Source organism: Octopus bimaculoides, chromosome 6 (genome assembly GCF_046866305.1).
Source record: "Octopus bimaculoides isolate indiv1 chromosome 6, ASM4686630v1, whole genome shotgun sequence".
In the NCBI taxonomy this organism is placed as follows: Eukaryota; Metazoa; Mollusca; class Cephalopoda; order Octopoda; family Octopodidae; genus Octopus; species Octopus bimaculoides.
In genome coordinates, this window is record NC_142933.1 from 118,842,794 (window position 1) to 118,863,214 (window position 20,421).

At 33.9% G+C, this 20,421-nt stretch overlaps 1 protein-coding gene across 8 annotated transcripts in view; it reads left to right on the plus strand.

Moving 5' to 3' along the window:
• Positions 1-20,421, plus strand: part of LOC106881073 (organic cation transporter protein) — a 322,600-nt gene that overhangs the window by 294,998 nt on the left and 7,181 nt on the right. For 7 of the 8 annotated variants that reach the window (XM_052968537.2, XM_052968540.2, XM_089354505.1 and 4 more), the window contains 2 exons: positions 5,297-5,369; positions 8,399-9,023. In XM_052968537.2, the coding sequence (XP_052824497.1) occupies positions 5,297-5,369; positions 8,399-8,716 (391 nt within the window). In that variant the 3' untranslated portion in view covers positions 8,717-9,023. Of the gene's footprint in view, positions 1-5,296; positions 5,370-8,398; positions 9,024-20,421 lie in introns of those variants that run through there. The other variant, XM_052968543.2, reaches the window with a different exon arrangement.

Sequence of the window (20,421 nt, forward strand, 5' to 3'; positions counted from 1 at the left end):
AGTTATGAGTTTGATCAGGCATGCACAACATATATGATTACTTCTCTCTCTTTCTCTCTCTCACACACACACACCATTTATATATATGTGTGTATATATATATATATATGTGTGTGTGTGTGTGTGTGTGTATATATATATATATGCACACATATATACACATAGACACACACATATGTATACATATATGAATACATATATATGTGTGTATATATAGACACATACATACATACACACATACACACATGCACACACATGCATACACATACATACATGTGTGTGTATGCCTCTACATGAAATGTGCATGTCTGCCTGCACACTTACACATGTATATTTCCTCAAATAGCTATTCATTCAGTCATGTTTTACTGATAATGTGTCTGGAAGAATACTGCATCAATTTGTGTAATATATATATATATATATATATATATATATATATCCCCTAGCAGGCTGTTGGATTTTAGTGGGTGTAAGAGAGTTAAAAAATGTACACATTTTACTGTGGGATATTTTTTATGTACATTATATACAAAATAGATATATATGTTCAAGTGTGTATGTGTGTACTCAATTTATCAGATATGAATGAAAAGACACATCTCTTTCTCTTCCTCTTTCTCAATATATATATATATATATATATATATATATATGTATATGTATATGTATATAATATATGCACATACGTATATATATATTATTCGCTATTGTGTTTTTTTATTTTTTCATGATCAATAAATTGTATATAGAAATGTGAATTCTACGTTAAGAAGATATGTTTTGCATTTATTTCACTTCAGCAAGATCTCAACTCAGAATGTAAAGCTTGTAACTAAATCCCATAAAGCATTTAAGGTGATAGTAATTCATTTCTGCTGCTACACTACTCTGTCATAATAATAATAATGATTTCAAATTTTGGCACAAGGCAAGCAATTTTGGGGGTTGGAGGTAGTCAATTACATCTACACTAGTGCTCAACTGTTACTTATTTTATCAACCCTGAAAGAATGAAAGACAAAATCAACTTTGGCGGAATTTGAACTCAGAATGTTAAAACAGACAAAATACTGCTAAGCGTTTCACCTGGCATGCTAATGTATCTGCCAGCTTGCATCCTTTTTTGTAGTAGTAGTAGTAGTAGTAGTAGTAGTAGTAGTAGTAGTAGTAGTAGTAGTAGTAGTAGTAGTAGTAGTAGTAATGATTTCAAATTTTGGCACAAGGCCAGCAATTTCAGAGGAGTTGAGGAATAGTTAATTACATCAACCCTAGTGTTCAATTGGTACTTATCTTATTAACCCCAAAATAATGAAATAAAATTCAACCTTGGCAGAATTTGAACACAGAGCATGAAGGGCTTGGAAATGTACAAAGTATTTTGTCCAGTATGTTAACAATTCTGCCAGAATATAAAACATCCCAACAACACTAGATCCCTACCGCTGCTCAACTTCAACTGAAAATAACAATAAATAGCAAAGAAATGAGCAAGGGACAGCAATCAATGTACACTTGCTAACTGCCCCATCTGTGATACAGATTTATGCCAATGGATAAATGTAATTCCATTACTTCCAAGCAATATCTGAAGAAGGAATTTTTGTATTCTGAAATATTATATTAGACCATGAATAATTAAATTATTTATAACAGTTATTTTAGTACACTCTGCATTGTTGTGCCATTCAAGACACATTACATTTCAATAACAATAATTGTTTCTAACAAAGGTGCAAGGCCTGAAATCTGTGAGAACAGGATAGTTGGTTGCATCGACCCCGATACTTGACAACTACTTTATTTTATTGCACCCAGGAAGAGAGAAGGCAAAGTTGACCTTTGCAATATGTGATCTCAGAGCACAAAGATCTGGAACAAATTTGTACATAATTTATTCCAATTATATATAAATTCGTAGTATAAGATTTGGATTCACAGAATTGTGTGGCAATCACAGAAAGCTCCTCTAACGGACTTGGCTAACAGACCACATAGTAATACAACATAGAGAAGTGTAATGCAGAGTGTTTATGCTACAGAAATCCAGAATATCTGATTTTTATGAGGAGTATATAAGCAATAAAAAGTCAAGAGGTATGGGAGGTGAATATACATTTATTTAACCACTTGACAGCCTTAGGATTTTGACTGTTTTCAGTGTAGAAAAAAATTATATTTACATGTTTGCATTAATATGCATGCTATATTCACAAATCAATGCAAGTAAAGAAAGCTAGCTCATCAGATCCCCAGAACATCCTGGTTACACCAAGGATTCAACTCATAAGTATACATGCAAAATCTCTTTATGTATACAATATGTGAAAGACCAAAACTAAATAAGATTAGCTTGGTTTGGTCAGTAAAAATGAAGATATGTTGGTTCATATTGATTAAGGTGTTAGGTAGAAATTCAGGGAATTGACCGACCTTAATGTTAACAAAAAAAAAAAGAAGCTAGCTCATCAGAACATCATGGATACACCAGCGATTCACCTCGCAGAGTTAACTTTCTTTATTTGTTTTGATTTGTGAATATATAATTGCATTATATAAAGTAGAGCATGCATATTAGTGCAAACATGTAAACAATTTCTTTCACTCTGAAATTCTTGCTATATGAGGAAGGCTGTGAAACAGCTGTAATCTAAGGAGTTCAAGTGATTAAATGAATATATTCACCTCTCATACCTCCTGATTTTTTATGTTTTATGTGTGTGTGCATGTGTGTGTGTGTGTGTGCATGTGTGTGTGTGTGTGTGCATGCGTGTGTGTGTGTGTGCATGCGTGTGTGTGTGTGTGTATTGAGAAAATCTTTTCCTAGATATATATATATATATGTAAATTTAACATAAATATATCAATTTAATACACAACCACAAGAGCTACTAATAGTTTCATGCTGTTATGATACTTTAACAAGGCATATTTATAACATATGCTATGTATTCCCAAGCAATCGCTCAGGTTCTGTTTTTGCATTATATATATTTTTAAAAAATACAAACAAATTATTCTCTCGGTTCTGTATTAAATTGATATTCATCTCTCACTGGATTGAGTACTTTTTCATTGCTTCTGCCTATATTGGATATATATATATATATATATATATATATATATATATATATATATATAAAAACACACACATACATACACACACATACATATGCACACATACATACACACACACACTTACACACATATATATATTTAGAGAGAGAGACACACACAAACAAACAAATAAACAAACAGAGAGATGTATGTATGTGTATGCACATACACATATAGAGAGTGTATATATTTACGAATGTAAGATAAACAAGATTACATATTCAGACCTCAGCTTTGTATGCGTCGAACAGTATTATGCTCAACTGTATTCATTATCAGATTGCAAAGTAAGAAAAGAAAAAAAAATGTGAGTTGCAATCACTCTCACCCTCCCTCCCACACGTTTTCCAATTTGCAGTTGATTACACAAGGGGCCACAAAGTCAGTTGCATGCAACATTTACAATACATGTGACAAATCAATCAGACCTGCTATGCTTCTAATACTGGTATATTGGAGTGAAATCATTACTTTTATCTGTTTAGCAATCATCATCATCATGCTAGTATGGATTAGACAGTCTGATTGGAACTGGTAAACCAGATGGCTGCACCCGGTTCCAGTCTGGTTCATCTCCTATGTTCCTGCCTCAAGGCTTTCACTCTACACATGCCAGCTCACCTTGATTCGCTTTTAATTAGTCGAAAGACACCTGTTGTTATCTTCTTGTTGATTGTATTTGTAATTGTGTAACATTTACTCTGGTTGTTTTTGTTTTTGTTTTTGTTGTCGTACACATTTGCTTGCTTTCTCCCAAAATATTTAATGCTCTTAGCTTAGATTTTTGGGGCCAGCCAGATTTGAACAGTCTCAAGTGTAACCGGCCGAAACTGTAAGGATAATCTGGAAACTTGACTGAGGAGAGAAGGCCACGAATGACCCATCCTTGTTGTTTTTCCTGTCCATCTTCGCATCGTCTATCTGTCCGGATGTTTTATTGTCCTCTGTTGCATTCTTGTTCCATTTTTTGGGTGGATACATACATAAGATATGCAGCTATATGCATGAGAATACATGCATCAAAGATACAAATCTGCACCTACATGCATGCATGCATACATGCATACATACAAACAAAAATACTCTTGTTGATGTTGAAATTCCACACACACGCACATACACACATATGTGTGTATATATGTATGTGTGTGTATGTTTGTGTATATAAATATATATGTGTATATACACACACCTATATATATATATATATATATATACACACACACACACACACACACACACACACTACATGTATTGTTAAGCCTGGTGCTTACTCTATTGGTCTCTTTTTGCCTAACAACAACACAGACATAAACCCACCAATATTTATTTCTTTATTGCCCACAGAGCTCTAAACAGAGAGGGAACAAATAAGGACAGATGACGGGATTAAGTTGATTACATCGACCCTAGTGCATAACTGGTACTTATTTAATTGACCCCAAAGGGATGAAAGGCGAAGTCGGCCTCACCAGAATTTGAACTCAGAACCTAACAGCAAACGAAATACCGCTAAGCATTTTGCCCAGCATGCTAACGATTCTGCCAGCTCGCCACCAATATTGGATGTCAAGTGATGAGAAAGGGACACGGACACACACACACACACACACACACGTTTAGTGTCCATCTACTAAATCTACTCACAGGGCTTTGGTCAGCCCAGTGCTATAGTAGAAGACACTTGCTTGAAGTGTCATGCAGTGGGACTGAACCTGGAACTGTGTTGTTGGGAATCAAACTTCTTATCACACAGCCACACACTTGCACCTGCACAGCTACACCTGTTTAAAGTATTCTGATATTCCAACGTTTATGTATTTCATTGCATATAAAATGCACTTTTTCCCCCAAAATATGTCTCAGGGCCTGTATTACAAGCTTTAATGCACTAAAATATTTTTCTGATTTTGTGAATGCATGTTGCTAATATTGGGATGCATCTAATGTGCCAATGCATTTTTTATGCCATCAAATAAGCGTATTTTATTATTCTACGCTATATTTTATTTATGTATATATAAGTATAATTTTATTTATGATATTTTATAAATGTTCATGAATTAAAAATATTTTTTACATACACACAGAGGCATGCGTAAAAAGTATCTCAATAACGCAACATTTATAGATATGTCCATAATCATTGAGAAGCTAAATCTGTTACTTTTTCTTGCAGAAATATAGGACTTGGTACATGCCTAGTGTGGGGACGTATCGGCGGCATTTTGTCTCCCCAGATAACTCTATTAGTAAGTAGTCTTTCATTTTTTACTATTATAACTGTATTTATCTTGTTTGTTATTACTGTAATTATCATCAATCATTATAAACATTATTTTCTGCATATGCAAATACTAGAAGGATGGTGGAGGTGGTTGAGAGACCAAATGAAATGCTTTATGATGTAGCTATGAGAGGGGTAGCTCTATGTGGTTACTTGAATTGTTAGAAATAACTACCTTCAAACCTTACTGTGTTGAAAAAGGAAGGGCAGTTCATTGAGTTATGTAGTTCTAGATACATTATACGATGTATCTAGTTCTCATGACAATATATTCTAGATAACATTTCATTCAGTATGATGTTTTTCTTCTGTTATTTGATTAAATAACAACATTATTCCAGTCCATACAAAAATGTTGCTCTCAGTAACAATGTGGATTTTACGTGCATATGTATTTTTCTGATATGAAACTGCTCTGTAAATGATGATAATGTTATTTTAAGATATAATTGTTTTATATTTCAACTCTTTGTACACATAAGATAATTTACCAGTATAAAATAATTTGTACATCAACTTATTCAAACATGTAGCAGTTTCTATCTTTTATATATTTTGGGGGTTTTTATATTATTTATATTAATGATAATTTATAATTATTTACAATCTTATTTATATTCCATTGTATTATTTTCACTTTTTCATTATATTTGTCTGTGTGTGTGTGTATATATATATATATATATATATATATATATATATATGTATATATATATATATACATACCTAGGTGACCAAGTCAGTAGTGGGGGGGGGGTGCTCTGAAAGTGTAGCTGCTAGGATAAGAATAGCCTGAGCAAAGTTCAGAGAGCTCTTACCTCTGTTGGTGACAAAGGGCCTCTCGCTCAGAGTAAAAGGTAGACTGTATGATGCATGTGTACGAACAGCCATGCTACATGACAGTGAAACATGGACCGTGACTGCTAAGTACATGCGTAAGCTCACAAGGAATGAAGCCAGTATGCTCCGATGGATGTGTAATGACAGAGTGCATACTTGACAGAGTGTAAATGACTTGAGAGAAAAGTTGGACATAAGAAGCATCAGTTGTAGTGTGCAAGAGAGACAACTGCACTCGTATGGTCATGTGGCGAGAATGGATGAGGATATCTGTGTGAAGAAGTGTCACACTCTAGCAGTTGAGGGAACCTGTGGAAGAGGTAGACCCAGGAAAACCTGGGATAAGGTGGTGAAGCACAACCTTCGAACATTAGGCCTCACCGAGGCAATGACTAGTAACCAAGACCTTTGGAAATATGTTGTGCTTGAGAAGACCTGGCAAGCCAAGTGAGACCATAACCTGTGGCCTCTGCCAGGGGTGTAACCAGCCCACTTATGCATACTTTTCCTCATTGGACACTAAACTCTGCTTGCAAAGACCTATTGAGGCAAGTGAAATCGAAATCGGAATCAAATTCGATGACAGCACCGCATGAATGGCATCCATGTCAGTGGAACACTAAGAGTACCATTCAAGCATGATCGTTGCCAGGGTCACTGACTGGCTCCCATGCCGGTGGCATGTAAAATGCACCATTCAAGCGTGATCCTTACCAGTGTTGCCTTACTGGCATTTGTGCTGGTGGCACATGAAAAACAACATTTGAGCGAGGTCGTTGCCAGTGCCACTGGACTGGCTCCTGTGCAGGTGACATGTAAAAACACCATTTGAGCATGGCCATTGCCAATACCGCCTGACTGGCCCTCGTGCCGCTGATGCATAAAAGCATCCACTACACTCTTGGAGTGGTTGGCATTAGGAAGGGCATCCAGCTATGGAAACTCTACCAGATCAGATTGGAGCCTGGTGCAGCCATCTGGCTTGCCGGTCCTCAGTCAAACCGTCCAACCCATGCCAGCATGGAAAGTTAAATGATGATGATGATATATATGTATGTGTGTGTGTGTGTGCAGGAGTGACTCTATGATAAGAAACTTGCTTCCCAACCACATGGTTCCAGGTTCAGTCCCATTTCATGGCATCTTGAGCAAATGTCTTCTGCTATAGCCTCAGGCCAACCAAACCCTTGTGAGTGGATTTGGTAGATGAAAACTGAAAGAAGCCTGTCATATATATATATGTATGTATGTATTTGTGTGTCTGTGTTTTCACCCCACCATCGCTCAACAACCGATGTTAGTGTGTTTACATCCCCGTAAAATTGACCGCTAGAATAAGTATTAGGCTTACAAAGAATAAGTCCTGGAGTTGATTTGTTCGACTAAAGGTAGTGCTTCAGCATGGCCAGTCAAATGATTGAAACAAGTAAAAGAATAAAATAAAAGAATATATCTAAATGATACGTATATGATCAAACAGACTCTAACGAGACTAGTGTTGGTTTGCATTAGCAAGACTTGTATTATGTAATACAATCAATAAAAGGAGTACAGTGAGCTTGCCATGAAGAATGGAAAATCCAACATTTCAGACAAAGTCTTTCTTCAGGGGAAAAGTTGAAAGGAGAGTAATTAATGAGACACGGCAGAATTTTACATCCTATAATTAAAAAAAGGATATATTGGATGTAACGGATGCATTACATACGGAATAAATGTGATAAAAAGAATAGAGTGAAATTGAAATGAGAAGTGGGTTTAGGGTTAGGGTTAGGGTTAGGGTTCAGATGGTCCTCGTTCAGGGAAGAATGGAAAGGGGAGAAATTAATGAGACAAAGCAGAGTTTTGCATCAACTAAATTAAAAATAAAAAAAAGTGGCTTCTAACTTAGAGGATGTATAACTCTGCTGTCTCTTATTAATTTCTATACTTTCAGCTTTCCCCCCAAAAAGTGCTGTTTGGAAAGTTAAATTTTTCCATTCTCCAAGGCAAGTCCACTGTACTTTTTATATCGAATTTAAAAATATAGACACATTGATTAATATTTATATCCATTTTTGTTTTTCATCTTTTCAAATAAATAAAATGTTTTTTTTTTTGTTTTTATAAAACTCGAAACAGAATATAAATGTTTTTCCTTTCTTTATTTGGCAGCACAAATATGTTCACCCCTTGATGCCATTCCTTTGCCTCGGAGCACTCTCCTTCATCACTGGTGGACTTTCACTGCTGCTACCTGAAACAAAAGACTCAAAATTTCCCGATAACATCGATGACCTCGACATGTCGAAGCCAGTTTACAATATCCCTGTAATCATAGTTGATGAGCCGCAAGACACCCCCTTCCAGAACAGCACAATTGTGAATGGCACCGGCACCACAAATGGTACAACGACTGCTATCCTACCGCCAGGTACAAATTCAATTGCATCGAACGCAAATGGTTCTGCTTTGACAACTACTGAACTTTGATTGGTTTGCGGCCATTTCCATTTTAATTTCATTCCATTATTCATAAATTTCACTGGTGTTGTTGTTATCGATGTTGTTGTGATGAAAATGATGATGATAATTATTATTGTTATTTATTGAAGGTGGCAAAACTGGCAGAATTTTTAGAGTTGCAGAGTAAATGCTTTACAGTATTTATTTACAAATCTTTATGTTCAACTTCAAATTCCACTGAGGTTAACTTTACCTGTCCTCCTTCTGGGGTTGATAAAATAAGTACCATGCAAAATACTGAAGTTGTTATAATTGACTGTACCCTCCCCAAAAATGTGTGGCATTGTGCCTATTTAAAAAAAAAAAAAAATTATTATTGTTTTTTTGAAATTGGTGGACTGGCAGAATCAGTGGAGCAACATATAAAATGGTGAACTGGCAAAATCAGAAGAGTGATGAACAGAATACCTTCTGATGTTTAGTCATGTCTTGTTAGGTTCTGAGTTCAAATCATACCAAGGTTGATTTTTGCCTTTCATCTTTCCAGCTGTTGATAAAATAAATGCTTACATATGTAATGGGTTAAAACACACTATATCTACTTCTTACATATGTAACGAGTTAATATGATGTACCCAATTCCTATAATATATATGGTGGGTTAATATCCACCTCATATATATATATATATATATATGTTGTAGGTTAATAATATTCTAGACCTACTACCTATATATGTAAAGGGTTAACACTATAAACCCACCACCCATTGGATTAACAATATACCCACCAACTACATATGTAGTGGATTAACAATATAATATACCCACCACTTGCATATGTAGAGGTTTGACATTACAATATACCCATCCTCTGCATATGTAGTGGGTTAACAATATACCCACTACTTCCAACTGTAGTGGGATGACAATGCACTATGCCTACTCACTACATATGCAATGAGTTAACAACATACTACTCTTACTACCTACATATATAATGGATGGGGTGAACAAAACAATATACCCACCTTCGATATATGCACTGTGTCAACAATATGATACACACACTACATATATATATTGTGTGCCTACAATATATTATGCCCTCCACCTATATATAGTGTATCAATAACATTCTATGCCCCCTATATATGTAAGGGCTTATATTGTACTGCTATAGCCAGTAAGGGTTATTTGAAATGTGAATACTGCTAATTTGAAAATATTATTATAAACAAGGCAGTGAGCTGGCAGAATGGTTAGCATGCAGGGCAAAATGCTTAGTGGCATTTCTTCTGTCTTTGCATTCTGAGTTCAAATTCTACCAAGGTCAGCTTTGCCTTTCATCCTTTTGGGGTCGATAAATTAAGTACCAGTGAAACACTGGGGTTGATGTAATCGATCGGTCTCCTTCCCCAAATTTTCAGGCCTTGTGCCTATAGTAGAAAAAATTCTTCTTCTTCTTATTATTATTATTATTATAATTATTATTATTATTATTATTATTATTATTATTACTAAGGCAGCAAACTCACAGAATCATTAGCACGTTGGATAAAATGCTTAGCAGCATTGCTTCTGACACATTACATTCTGAGTTCAAATACCACCAAGGTCAACTTTTGCCCTCTTGTGGGGTTGATAAGATAAGTTCCAATTGAACATTGGGGTCAATGTAATCAGCTTACTCCCTCCCTCAAAATTGCTGGCCTTGTACCAAAATTTGAAACCACTTGGAGGCAGCATGCTGGCAGAATTTTTAGCATGGAAGACAAAAAGTTTAGTAGCATTTCTTCAGATTTACCAATCTAAGTTCGAATTCTACCAAGGTCGATTTTACTTTTATCCTTTTGGGATTGATAAAATAAGTACCAGTCAAGCTGCTCCCACCAAAATTTCAGGCCTCGTGTCTATAATAAAATGGATCATTATTATTGTAGAATCTATAAAGTGGCACACAAAGTACCTCATGGTATTTTGTTAAGCCTTTTTGTATGTCTGATTTCAAATCACACCAAGATTAAACTTGTTTGTCATCTTCCCAGGGTCGATAAAAATAAAATACTAATCAAATACTGGTGTTGATCTTAACTATACTTAACATAAATTTGAGGCTTTGTGCTTATGACAGAAACCAATATTATTTAATGTCAGAAGGCAGTGAGATGGTAGAAATAGTAGCATGCTGGACAGAATGCTTAGCGACATTACTCCTGGTTTATTTCCTGAGTTCAAATGCTGCCAAGGTTAACTTTACCTTTCATCCTTATGGGATCAATAAAATAAGTTCTAGTCAATACTGAGGTCAATGTAATCGACTTATACCTCTCCTCTCAAAGTTGCTGGCTTTGTGCCAAAATTAGAAAGTATATTACTTATTGTCAGGGTGGGAGATGGTTGAATTACAGGATGTTGAATGGTTGAATTATAAGACAGTGGATGGCAGAATCATAGAACATCGAATTGGTAGAATCATATGAAGGGGAGTGATAGAATTATTGGTCAATGCATCATAGAACCATACAGTTGTGGTTGGCAGAATTGGTAGTGTGACGGACAAAAAAATACCTTTTGGTATTTCATAATGTCCTTCTGTGTTTTGAGTTGAAATCCCCCTCAAAGTTCCAATTTACTTATTATTCTTTCATTGTTGATAAAAAGTAAAGTTAATCAAAGCTAATATAATTGAGTAAAACCCTTGAAGGGAGAGCCCCAGCATAGCTTGAGTCCAATGACTAAAACCAATAACAGAATATAATAAATAGTATTATTATTGTTAATACAATAAATACCACTTATATTCTGGGGATAAGTCAATCAAAACATAATTTATTCCCTTCACAAACAAGTGGCTAAACTTAAAGTTCATTATTGTTATTACTAGGGGTCAAACAGGCAGTGAGCTGGAAGAATCATTAGCATGTTTATTTTGACATTTTGGTTTCCATAAAATAAGTACCACTGGAGTCAATGTAATTGACTTAACCCCTCTCCTGAATTTGCTGGCCATGTGCCAAAATTTGAAACCATTATTATTATTATTATTATTATTAAGACGGTGAGCTGGCAGGATCATTATCAGGCAGGATGAAATGCTTAGCAGTATTTCACCTATCACTCCTATCTGAGTTCAAATTCCGCCGAGGTCAACTTTGCCTTTCATCCTTTTGATAAATTAAGTACCAGTTGAATGCTGGGGTCAATGAAATTGACTCATCAATTTAATTGACCCAATATAATTGACTCCCCCAAAATGGCTGCTCTTATGGCAAAATATGAAACCATTATTATTATTATTATCATTATTATTATTATTATTATTATTATTATTATTATTATTATTGTCATTATCATTATTATCATCATCATTATTATCATCATCATCATCATCATCATCATCATCATCATCATCATCATCATCATCATCATCATCATTATTATTATTATTAGGGGTCTAAAGGCTTTGAGCAGGCAGACTCATTAGAGCATGCCAAACAAAATGCTTTGCAGCATTTCTTCTGGCTTTGAATTCGGAGTTCAAATTCCACCAATATCATCTTTGCCATTCAGCCTTTCATGGTTGATAAAATAAGTCCCAGTCAAGTACTTGGATCATTGCAATCAACTAGCCCCACCACCTCCCACCAAATTTTTAGGCCATGGACCTATAATAGAAAGGATTATTAGAAGTCCATAAAGTGAACAGCTCTCAAGTTCTGCGGAAAGGAGGGGGGGGGGGTCTTTTTTTTATTGAATTAATTACACTTCCCCTCCACAAAATATGTGATCTTCTGCTTGTTACAGATCATTATTTCTTAGTATTTATTTGCAGCCGATTCATTACATTCTGAACTCAAATCCCTCTCTTAGCCTCTTCTACCACTACTATTGTGGCTTCTGCACACAAGAACTGCTTGGCTTTCATGCCACATACACTTTGTCATTTCTCCTCCTCTCATTACTCCCATCCCACTTAATCTGCACTAATCATTATACCAAGTCCTTCCTCCTCCAGAATGTCAGTTTGTTGGAATATGTCCTTCTGTATGTCTTTCCAGCAACTTTCATCTCATACCTTTTTAAGAACAATATTAGCCACAGAGACCTCACCACTCTCAGAGGACTGAAAAGGCTAAGGGAACATTCTCTAGATCATCTTTTCAAAGTCAGTAAAATAAAAGTACCAGTTAAATATTTGGGATCAGTTGAATTTGCTTTACACTTCTTCAAAATGCATGATTTTTGTGGCCAGTGTTAGAAATCAATTATTATTAGTAGTATTATTATTCATCCATCTTTATGTTCTGAGTTCAAATTCCACCAAGGTCGACTTTGCCTTTCATCCTTTTGATGTCAATAAATTAAGTACCAGTGAAACACTGGGGTCAATGTAATCGACTTAACCCCTCCCCAAAAATTTCAGGCCCTTATGCCTTTAGTAGAAAGGATTATTATTATTATCATTATTATTGTTATTATTATTATTATTATTATTATTATTATTATTATTATTATTATTATTATTATTACTATTATTGAACTGGCAGAATTGTTAGCATGCTGGGCAAAATGCTTAGAAGCATTTCATGTGTCTTTACATTCTGAGTTCAGATTCTGCTTAGTCTTACACCCTTTCAGGGTTGATAAAGTAAGTACCAGTTGAACACTGGGGTTGATATAATCAACTCATCCCCTCCCCCAAAATGGCTGCCCTTGTAACAAAATTTGAAACCATTATTATTACTTTTATTATTGCTGGCCTTGTGCCAAAATTATTATTATCATTCTTATTATTATTATTATTATTATTATTATTATTATTAGGTAAGGTAGCAAGCTGATAAAATTATTAGAATGTTGGGAAAAAAATGCCTTGCAGTATTTCTGGATTTTTACATTCTTCAAATTTTCCTTTCATCCATTAGGGTTCAATAATATAAAGTACCAGTGTAGAATCTGAGTCAATGATATCAACTAACCATTCTCCTAAAAATTGCTGGTTTTGAGCCTAGATTAGAAACAGTCATAATTATAAAGTGGTGGATTGGCAGAATTGTTAGGGTTTCAGACAAAATGCCGTGTAATATTTCTTGTGGTTTTCTGCTTTTTGTGTTCAAATCCAGCTGAGGGCAACTTTACCTCTCATACCTCTATGATTGGTAACATAAAGCAGTAATCAAGTACTGAGATCAATTCAATTGACTAAATCCAAACCCGTCTCTGGCCTTGGGCCCATGTTATTATTACTCGTTGCTATTAAGATGGTGAGCTGGCAGAATTGTTGGCATGCCAGCTAAAATGTTCAGCAGCATTTTGTTCATTGACTAAGGTCAACTTTGCTCTTCATCCTTTCAGAGTCGATAAAAGAAGTACCAGTTGAGCACTGGGGTCGATGTAACCGATTTACCGCCTCTCCTGAAATTGCTGGCCTTGTGTAAAAATTTGAAGCTATTATTACAGGGGGATAAGGTGGTGATGTAGCAGAGTCACAGATAAAATGTTTAGTGGCATTTCTTCCAGTTTTATGTTCTGAGTTCAAATTCCATCAAAGCTGATTCTGTATTTCATTCTTTTGGGATCAATAAATTAAGTACTAATCAAGTGATGAGGTTGATAAAATCAAATTTCAGGCCTCATGCCTGTATACAAAAGAATTTTTACAAGGGGATGAAATTTTAATTTTATTATTTTTCAGGGAAATAAGACAGTGATAGAATCATTAACTCTTTGACAAAATATTTAGCAGCATTTCGTCTGTCTCTGCATTCTGAGTTCAAATTCCACCAAGGTTGTCTTTGTCCTTCATCTTTCCGGAAAACTTCTGGCCCTGTGCCAGAATTTCATACCATTATTTTTACAAGGAAATGAAAACTTTAAAACATCCAATAAAGCATCTTTTGGTATCTCTTCTGGCTCTTTATGTTCAGCATTCAAATCCCACCCAATTTAGTTTTGCTTTTCATCCCTTTGAGGTCAATAAATTAAAATACCAATCGCTAGAGTTGTTTTAATCAATTTCCCCAAATTTCAGATCTACTTATGTTAAAAACAGTTCTAAGGCAATAGATTAGTCGAATCATTAGAGCTGTGGACAAAATGCCTCATAGTATTATATTTGTCCTCGTTATGTTCTGAGGTTCAATTCCACAATGGCCAACTTTACCTTTCACTCCTCTGTAATCAATGTCATTGACTAATCCCACTCCTTGTCCTCCTACTTCAAAATTGATGGCTTTGTCCCTATTTTAGAAACAAGCAAGGCCACCAGATCAGCAGAATCAGTTGAACATCAGTAAATAGAAATGCTTTGCAGCATTCATTCCAGCTCTTTGTGTTCTGAGATCAAATCCTGCTGAAGTCAGGTTGGTTTCTAACCCTTTGGAGTCAATAAAATGAGCTGCCAGTTGATGATATCAGCTGCACCCCTCCCCATACAAACACACACACCTTCCCTCGAAATCGCTGGCCTTGTGCCAAAATCAGAAACCATTATTATTATTATTATTATTATTATTATTAGGTATTTATTTATTTATTCATTTATTTATTTATTTATCTATTTGCTGAAATTTTCAAAAACCATTTCTCTCAGCTTTATACCTCAAGACCAATTTCTTGAGACTTTCTTTCTTCCATTTGCTCATATTAAACATTTTAAACTTGGCAATATACAATTATAAATTTTTATTTTCTTTTAATCTCTTCTACTTAATTCTCTTTGAAATATTTCTATTCATTCTGTTCCTATTTCTTTTTTTTTTCTGTCATATTCTATATCACATTTTACTGCTAATAATAATTAAATGTATGCTGTTATGGTAAAATATATATACATAAACTCATTTATGTATGTGTGTATATATATATGTATATACATTTATATATGTGTGTTTGTGTTTGTAAAGATCATATTATTTGTGGAAGTGCAAGAAAATGAAGACCAAAGGATATTGATATGTTATTGTCAGGAATGCTCTGGAAAATCCAAAGATATATTTGGTGGTAGCTGAGAAACTATGAAAACACTAAAATCAATATAAAAGTGTGTGTGTGTGTGTGTGTGTGTGTGAGGGCATGTATATATATTCCTTATGGTGAATATAAATATGTATGCATGTGGGTAGCTATGTATATTTTTGATGTGTGTATTTATTTATTTATTTATTTATGTATATATATAAATGTATGTATTTAAGTATGTGTGTGTAAGCACGTGCATGTATGTGTGTGTACCCTGAAGTTCATCACACTTAACATACCTGGTAGCATGTTAAGTGAAATTTAGTTATTGATTGAGCTTTGCCATCCATATTAAGTAACCAAAGGGCAGTGTATGCCATAATGTGTGTGCATGTGTCTTTATACACATAGGCACGTCTTAACTTAGACCAAAATCAAATAATGCTATCTCTGCTCATTGAAGGAAATACTTCACAGTGGGCACCATTTTGCACTGAAGCCGAACATTATTGTCTGAAACAACATAAACTGACCAAATTTTATTATATTTAACTGAAGATTAAATGTGTTTCATACATACATACATATATGTATCTTTGTGTGTGTGTGTTTATTATATAGGTACAAGCAGGGCTGTGTTGTTAAAAAGTTCACTTCTCAACCATCTAGTTTCAGGTTCAATCCTGCTCCATATCACTTTGAGCAAGTGTCTTCTCTTTTGGCTGAAGACTGACAAAGTGTTGTGAATTAATTCAGTGTACAGAAACTGAAAGATACCTATTGCATGTGTGTGTGTGTGTGCTTTTAATTTACACTTGTCCCAAAACCACTCAGCTCCAGTCAGCAACGTTGTCATTTCCCCTGTTAACAGCTTGTTTCCTGACATTGTTCGCACCTTTGAAGACATGTGGGATAAGGTATTCTTTGTGAAACACTCAAAGGTTAGCAACAGGAGGAGCATCTGTCTGTAAAACAGTGTCTCAGTAATATTCTAATCCATGCTAGCATAGAAAACATATGTACAAACAAACAAACAAATAAAGATGGCTCTCAAGATTTCGGATAAACTTTATAAACTATTATATATGTATATAAAAAGAAAAGAAAAGCAGAATCCTGACAACAATACTATCTTCATAACTGAGAGAGTAATACTGAGTTACAATAATATCAGAATTTTTTTTTTTTTTTTTTTTTTTGTCCTGAGTACTTGGATTCCTAAGGCTGGAGCTTGACCCAATATTTTATGGCATACAAGTGACCAATATGGCAAGACAATGCTTTGAGCAGGATACTAGTTCATTGCAGGACTAACTTCCCAGTTTTTGCTGGATCTCATTTATAGCTGAGTGGACTGGAGTAGCATGAAATGAAGTGTTTTGCTCAAGAATACAATACACCACCCAGTCCAGGATTTGAAATCATGGTCTTATGATTTTTCAGTGCCCTTACTATTAGGCTTTGTGCCTTCACTCAGAAAAATATTGGTGGTGACAAAGTTTTACAAATGCAAAGAGGGAATTGCATCAGCTTAGCTATAGAATGTGATATCATTTTGCTATGATAACAAATAAAATTATCACTTCATGTGTAAATGTTACTATAGCTAGAGGTTTACTTGATCATAGCTTTGTAAAGGTGATGACGAATTTCCAGTTAGGAAAAATATAGGGAAATTGGTAAACATAGATGTACTAGCATCAGTAAATTTTGGAAGACAGATCTTTGACACTTGGTCTGCTGGCCTACTAAATTGTCACAGCTTGTGATATATGTGAGTAAACATATATACATATATATGTATACATAAATATATATATATATATATATATCTTTATATGATAGTGTTTTTTTTACAGGTGTGTGTGTGTGTGTGTGTGCTCACAAATATATATTATATATCCATAAATATATATATATAAATATATATATATACATATTAATATTATATATATGTACATCAACCTATCAATTTATCTATCCATCTATCTGTCTATGTGTGTGTGTGTGTATATATATATATATATATATATATATGTATGTATATATATATATATATATATATATATATATATATATACGAGTACATGTGTGTAAGTATATCTCTATGTGTTTGTGTCTGTGAATATTGGAATGTGTGTGTGCGTGTATGTGTGTGTGTACATATGCACGTGTATGTGTGCATTTTATACAGAATATGATGTATAGCCAAAAATATTTTGAAAATTGTGCAGGAAATGAAGACGGAAGAAATTACATGCAGAAATATATGTTTGTGTGTGTGTGTGTACACTCAAACTCCAATCAGATGAAATTATATTGTTTATAAATTCACCTTTACACATTTTTTGTGCATATTAATTTTTTTGTGGTTCTATCAACAAACCTGCATGTACACATGTGCATATTAATTCTTAGATGTTATATGTATATACATATATAACCGCTTGCTTGCTTTATTTTAAAAAGCTCTTGGAAATTTTACTGTGGAGTATATTTTTATTGATTGATTATTTTCTGCACTATGCAGCATATATTGAATAATTTTTAATTTTCAAATGGCAGTACAGTTACCTGCCATTCAGAAATTATAAGCCTTTCTGTTTACATTTGTTTCCTTCTCAGAGGTAGGCTTATAATTTAAGAATTGTAGGTATTATAATAATAACATTGAAAGTTTCAGATTATATTTTTATTATCTGCTTTTCTTCCAGATTAAATACAAAATTAAATTGAAAACTAATTTTAATTTGTGTGGATAGAAATCATAAATAAACAAAAGTTGAGTGAAGATATTTAACTCTTACTTTATTTTATTTCTGATTTATCAATCCAATACAATGGTGAAAAGTATATTAAGCTGCTATTAATATACATATGTATGCGTATATGTATAAATATGTGTGTGTATGTATGTGAATATATATATATATATGTATGTATGTATGTATTATAATTTTCTCAGAAGGACGGTGACTTTGAAATGACAGTTCATTGAAGGCCAGCAGGCTGCAGCTTCAAAGTCACTGTTAGCACTTTTCTTGTAAAAGTGTAATAAATATGTACTCTACAAAATGTATTGAGTAATCCTTCAATTTCACGTAAAATTGTTTTTATTATAACTTGAGATAAAAACAAACACAATATATATATATATATATATATATATATATATATATATAGTGACACACATACACACACACATATATATTATAATAATAAAATTAATAGGTGTATATATATATATATATATATATATATACACACACCCACATGTGCACACATACACACACACGTATGCATACACATGTAACAAGCAAAGAAGAGAGGTACTGGTATCACATTCCTCAGTTACAACTGTTTCAACAACATAGGGAGAGTAAATCATTTAACAAATTAGAAAACATGAATATGAGCAATGATTGTGATAACATTTATTATATAATATTCATTATATAATTGAAAAATCTATTGTTATTTCATCATAACTTTGATGAATAAATGACTGAGGTTACTGCCTGGATTTCTTAGTCTCCTCTCACTTGCTACACACACACACACAATCCTTACTTGAAAAACTGGTATGGGTTAGTGACAGGAAGAGCATCTGTTTGTAAAACAATATACATAATACATTTGTCTAACCCAGTGTTTCTCAACCATTTGTTTTATTTAGGGACCCCTTTGATTCCTATTTTACTTGGATGGACTCTCCTAGCAATTCAATGTTTAAAAACATCCTCTTATGTATTATTAGGAATTGTGTAAAAAATGATTATTTTTACACAAAAGTATAACTAGTTTACGGAAATGTACTTGCATAGCAAGTGACTTGATCTGAGATCGTGTGCTGGAACGAAAACAATTGCAGCGTGGAAGGTGTTTATAAGCCATTTAAAATAACACACAAAAACCGTTAGATTCACTTCAACATTTAAATTTAATTTGCCAAAATATTTTCGTCGCTTTGAGACCGTGACCAGGGTCGTAGAATTCTTCACTGTATACTTTGAAGTATATAATTTTAGAAGGCAGTGTTTACATACAATCACGTATGTTTCATCCATCCTCATTTCTAGTTTGAATTCCCTCAAATTTACATTACTTTTCATGACTCAGAGGTGAATATCATGAGTACCAGTAATATTCTGGACTCCAATCATCTGTTATCCTTTCCTTTCAGTTACTGGTCTTCTGCCCAAATAAGAAAAGATTAATTAGCTTGAAGAGAAAAAAAAAGATGACTTCAGTTATTTCAAACATCCTTAGATAGGGACTGGGATATAAATAGTGAGGTTAATGTGTTTTCTATTTTCTATTTGAACTATAGGTATGTGGTGGCAGGCGGGGGTGGGGGTATGTTGTGTGTGTATCCCATAGAAACTGGTCAGTAATGTGTGATAAAAGATAAACTGAAACAAAATAGATTTGCTGAATTAAGAGATGTATAATTCTTTGAAAATAAAAGTTGATAATAGTATTGAGTGCTATTATCTATCTATCTATTTCTCTTTCTCTCTCTCGCTCTCTCTCTCTCTCTCCCCATATATATATATATATATATATATATATATATATATATATATATATATTTATGTATATATGGAGATATCTATATAGATACATACATTTTTATGGGTGTGTATGTGTGTATACACACACACAAACATGCATCTTTATATATATTTAATTAACAGAATGTTACATAAGTGATTCGAGGGCCATGGGTTTCATATGTGCCATGCACAAAACCCTCAACCCTTGAGTTGT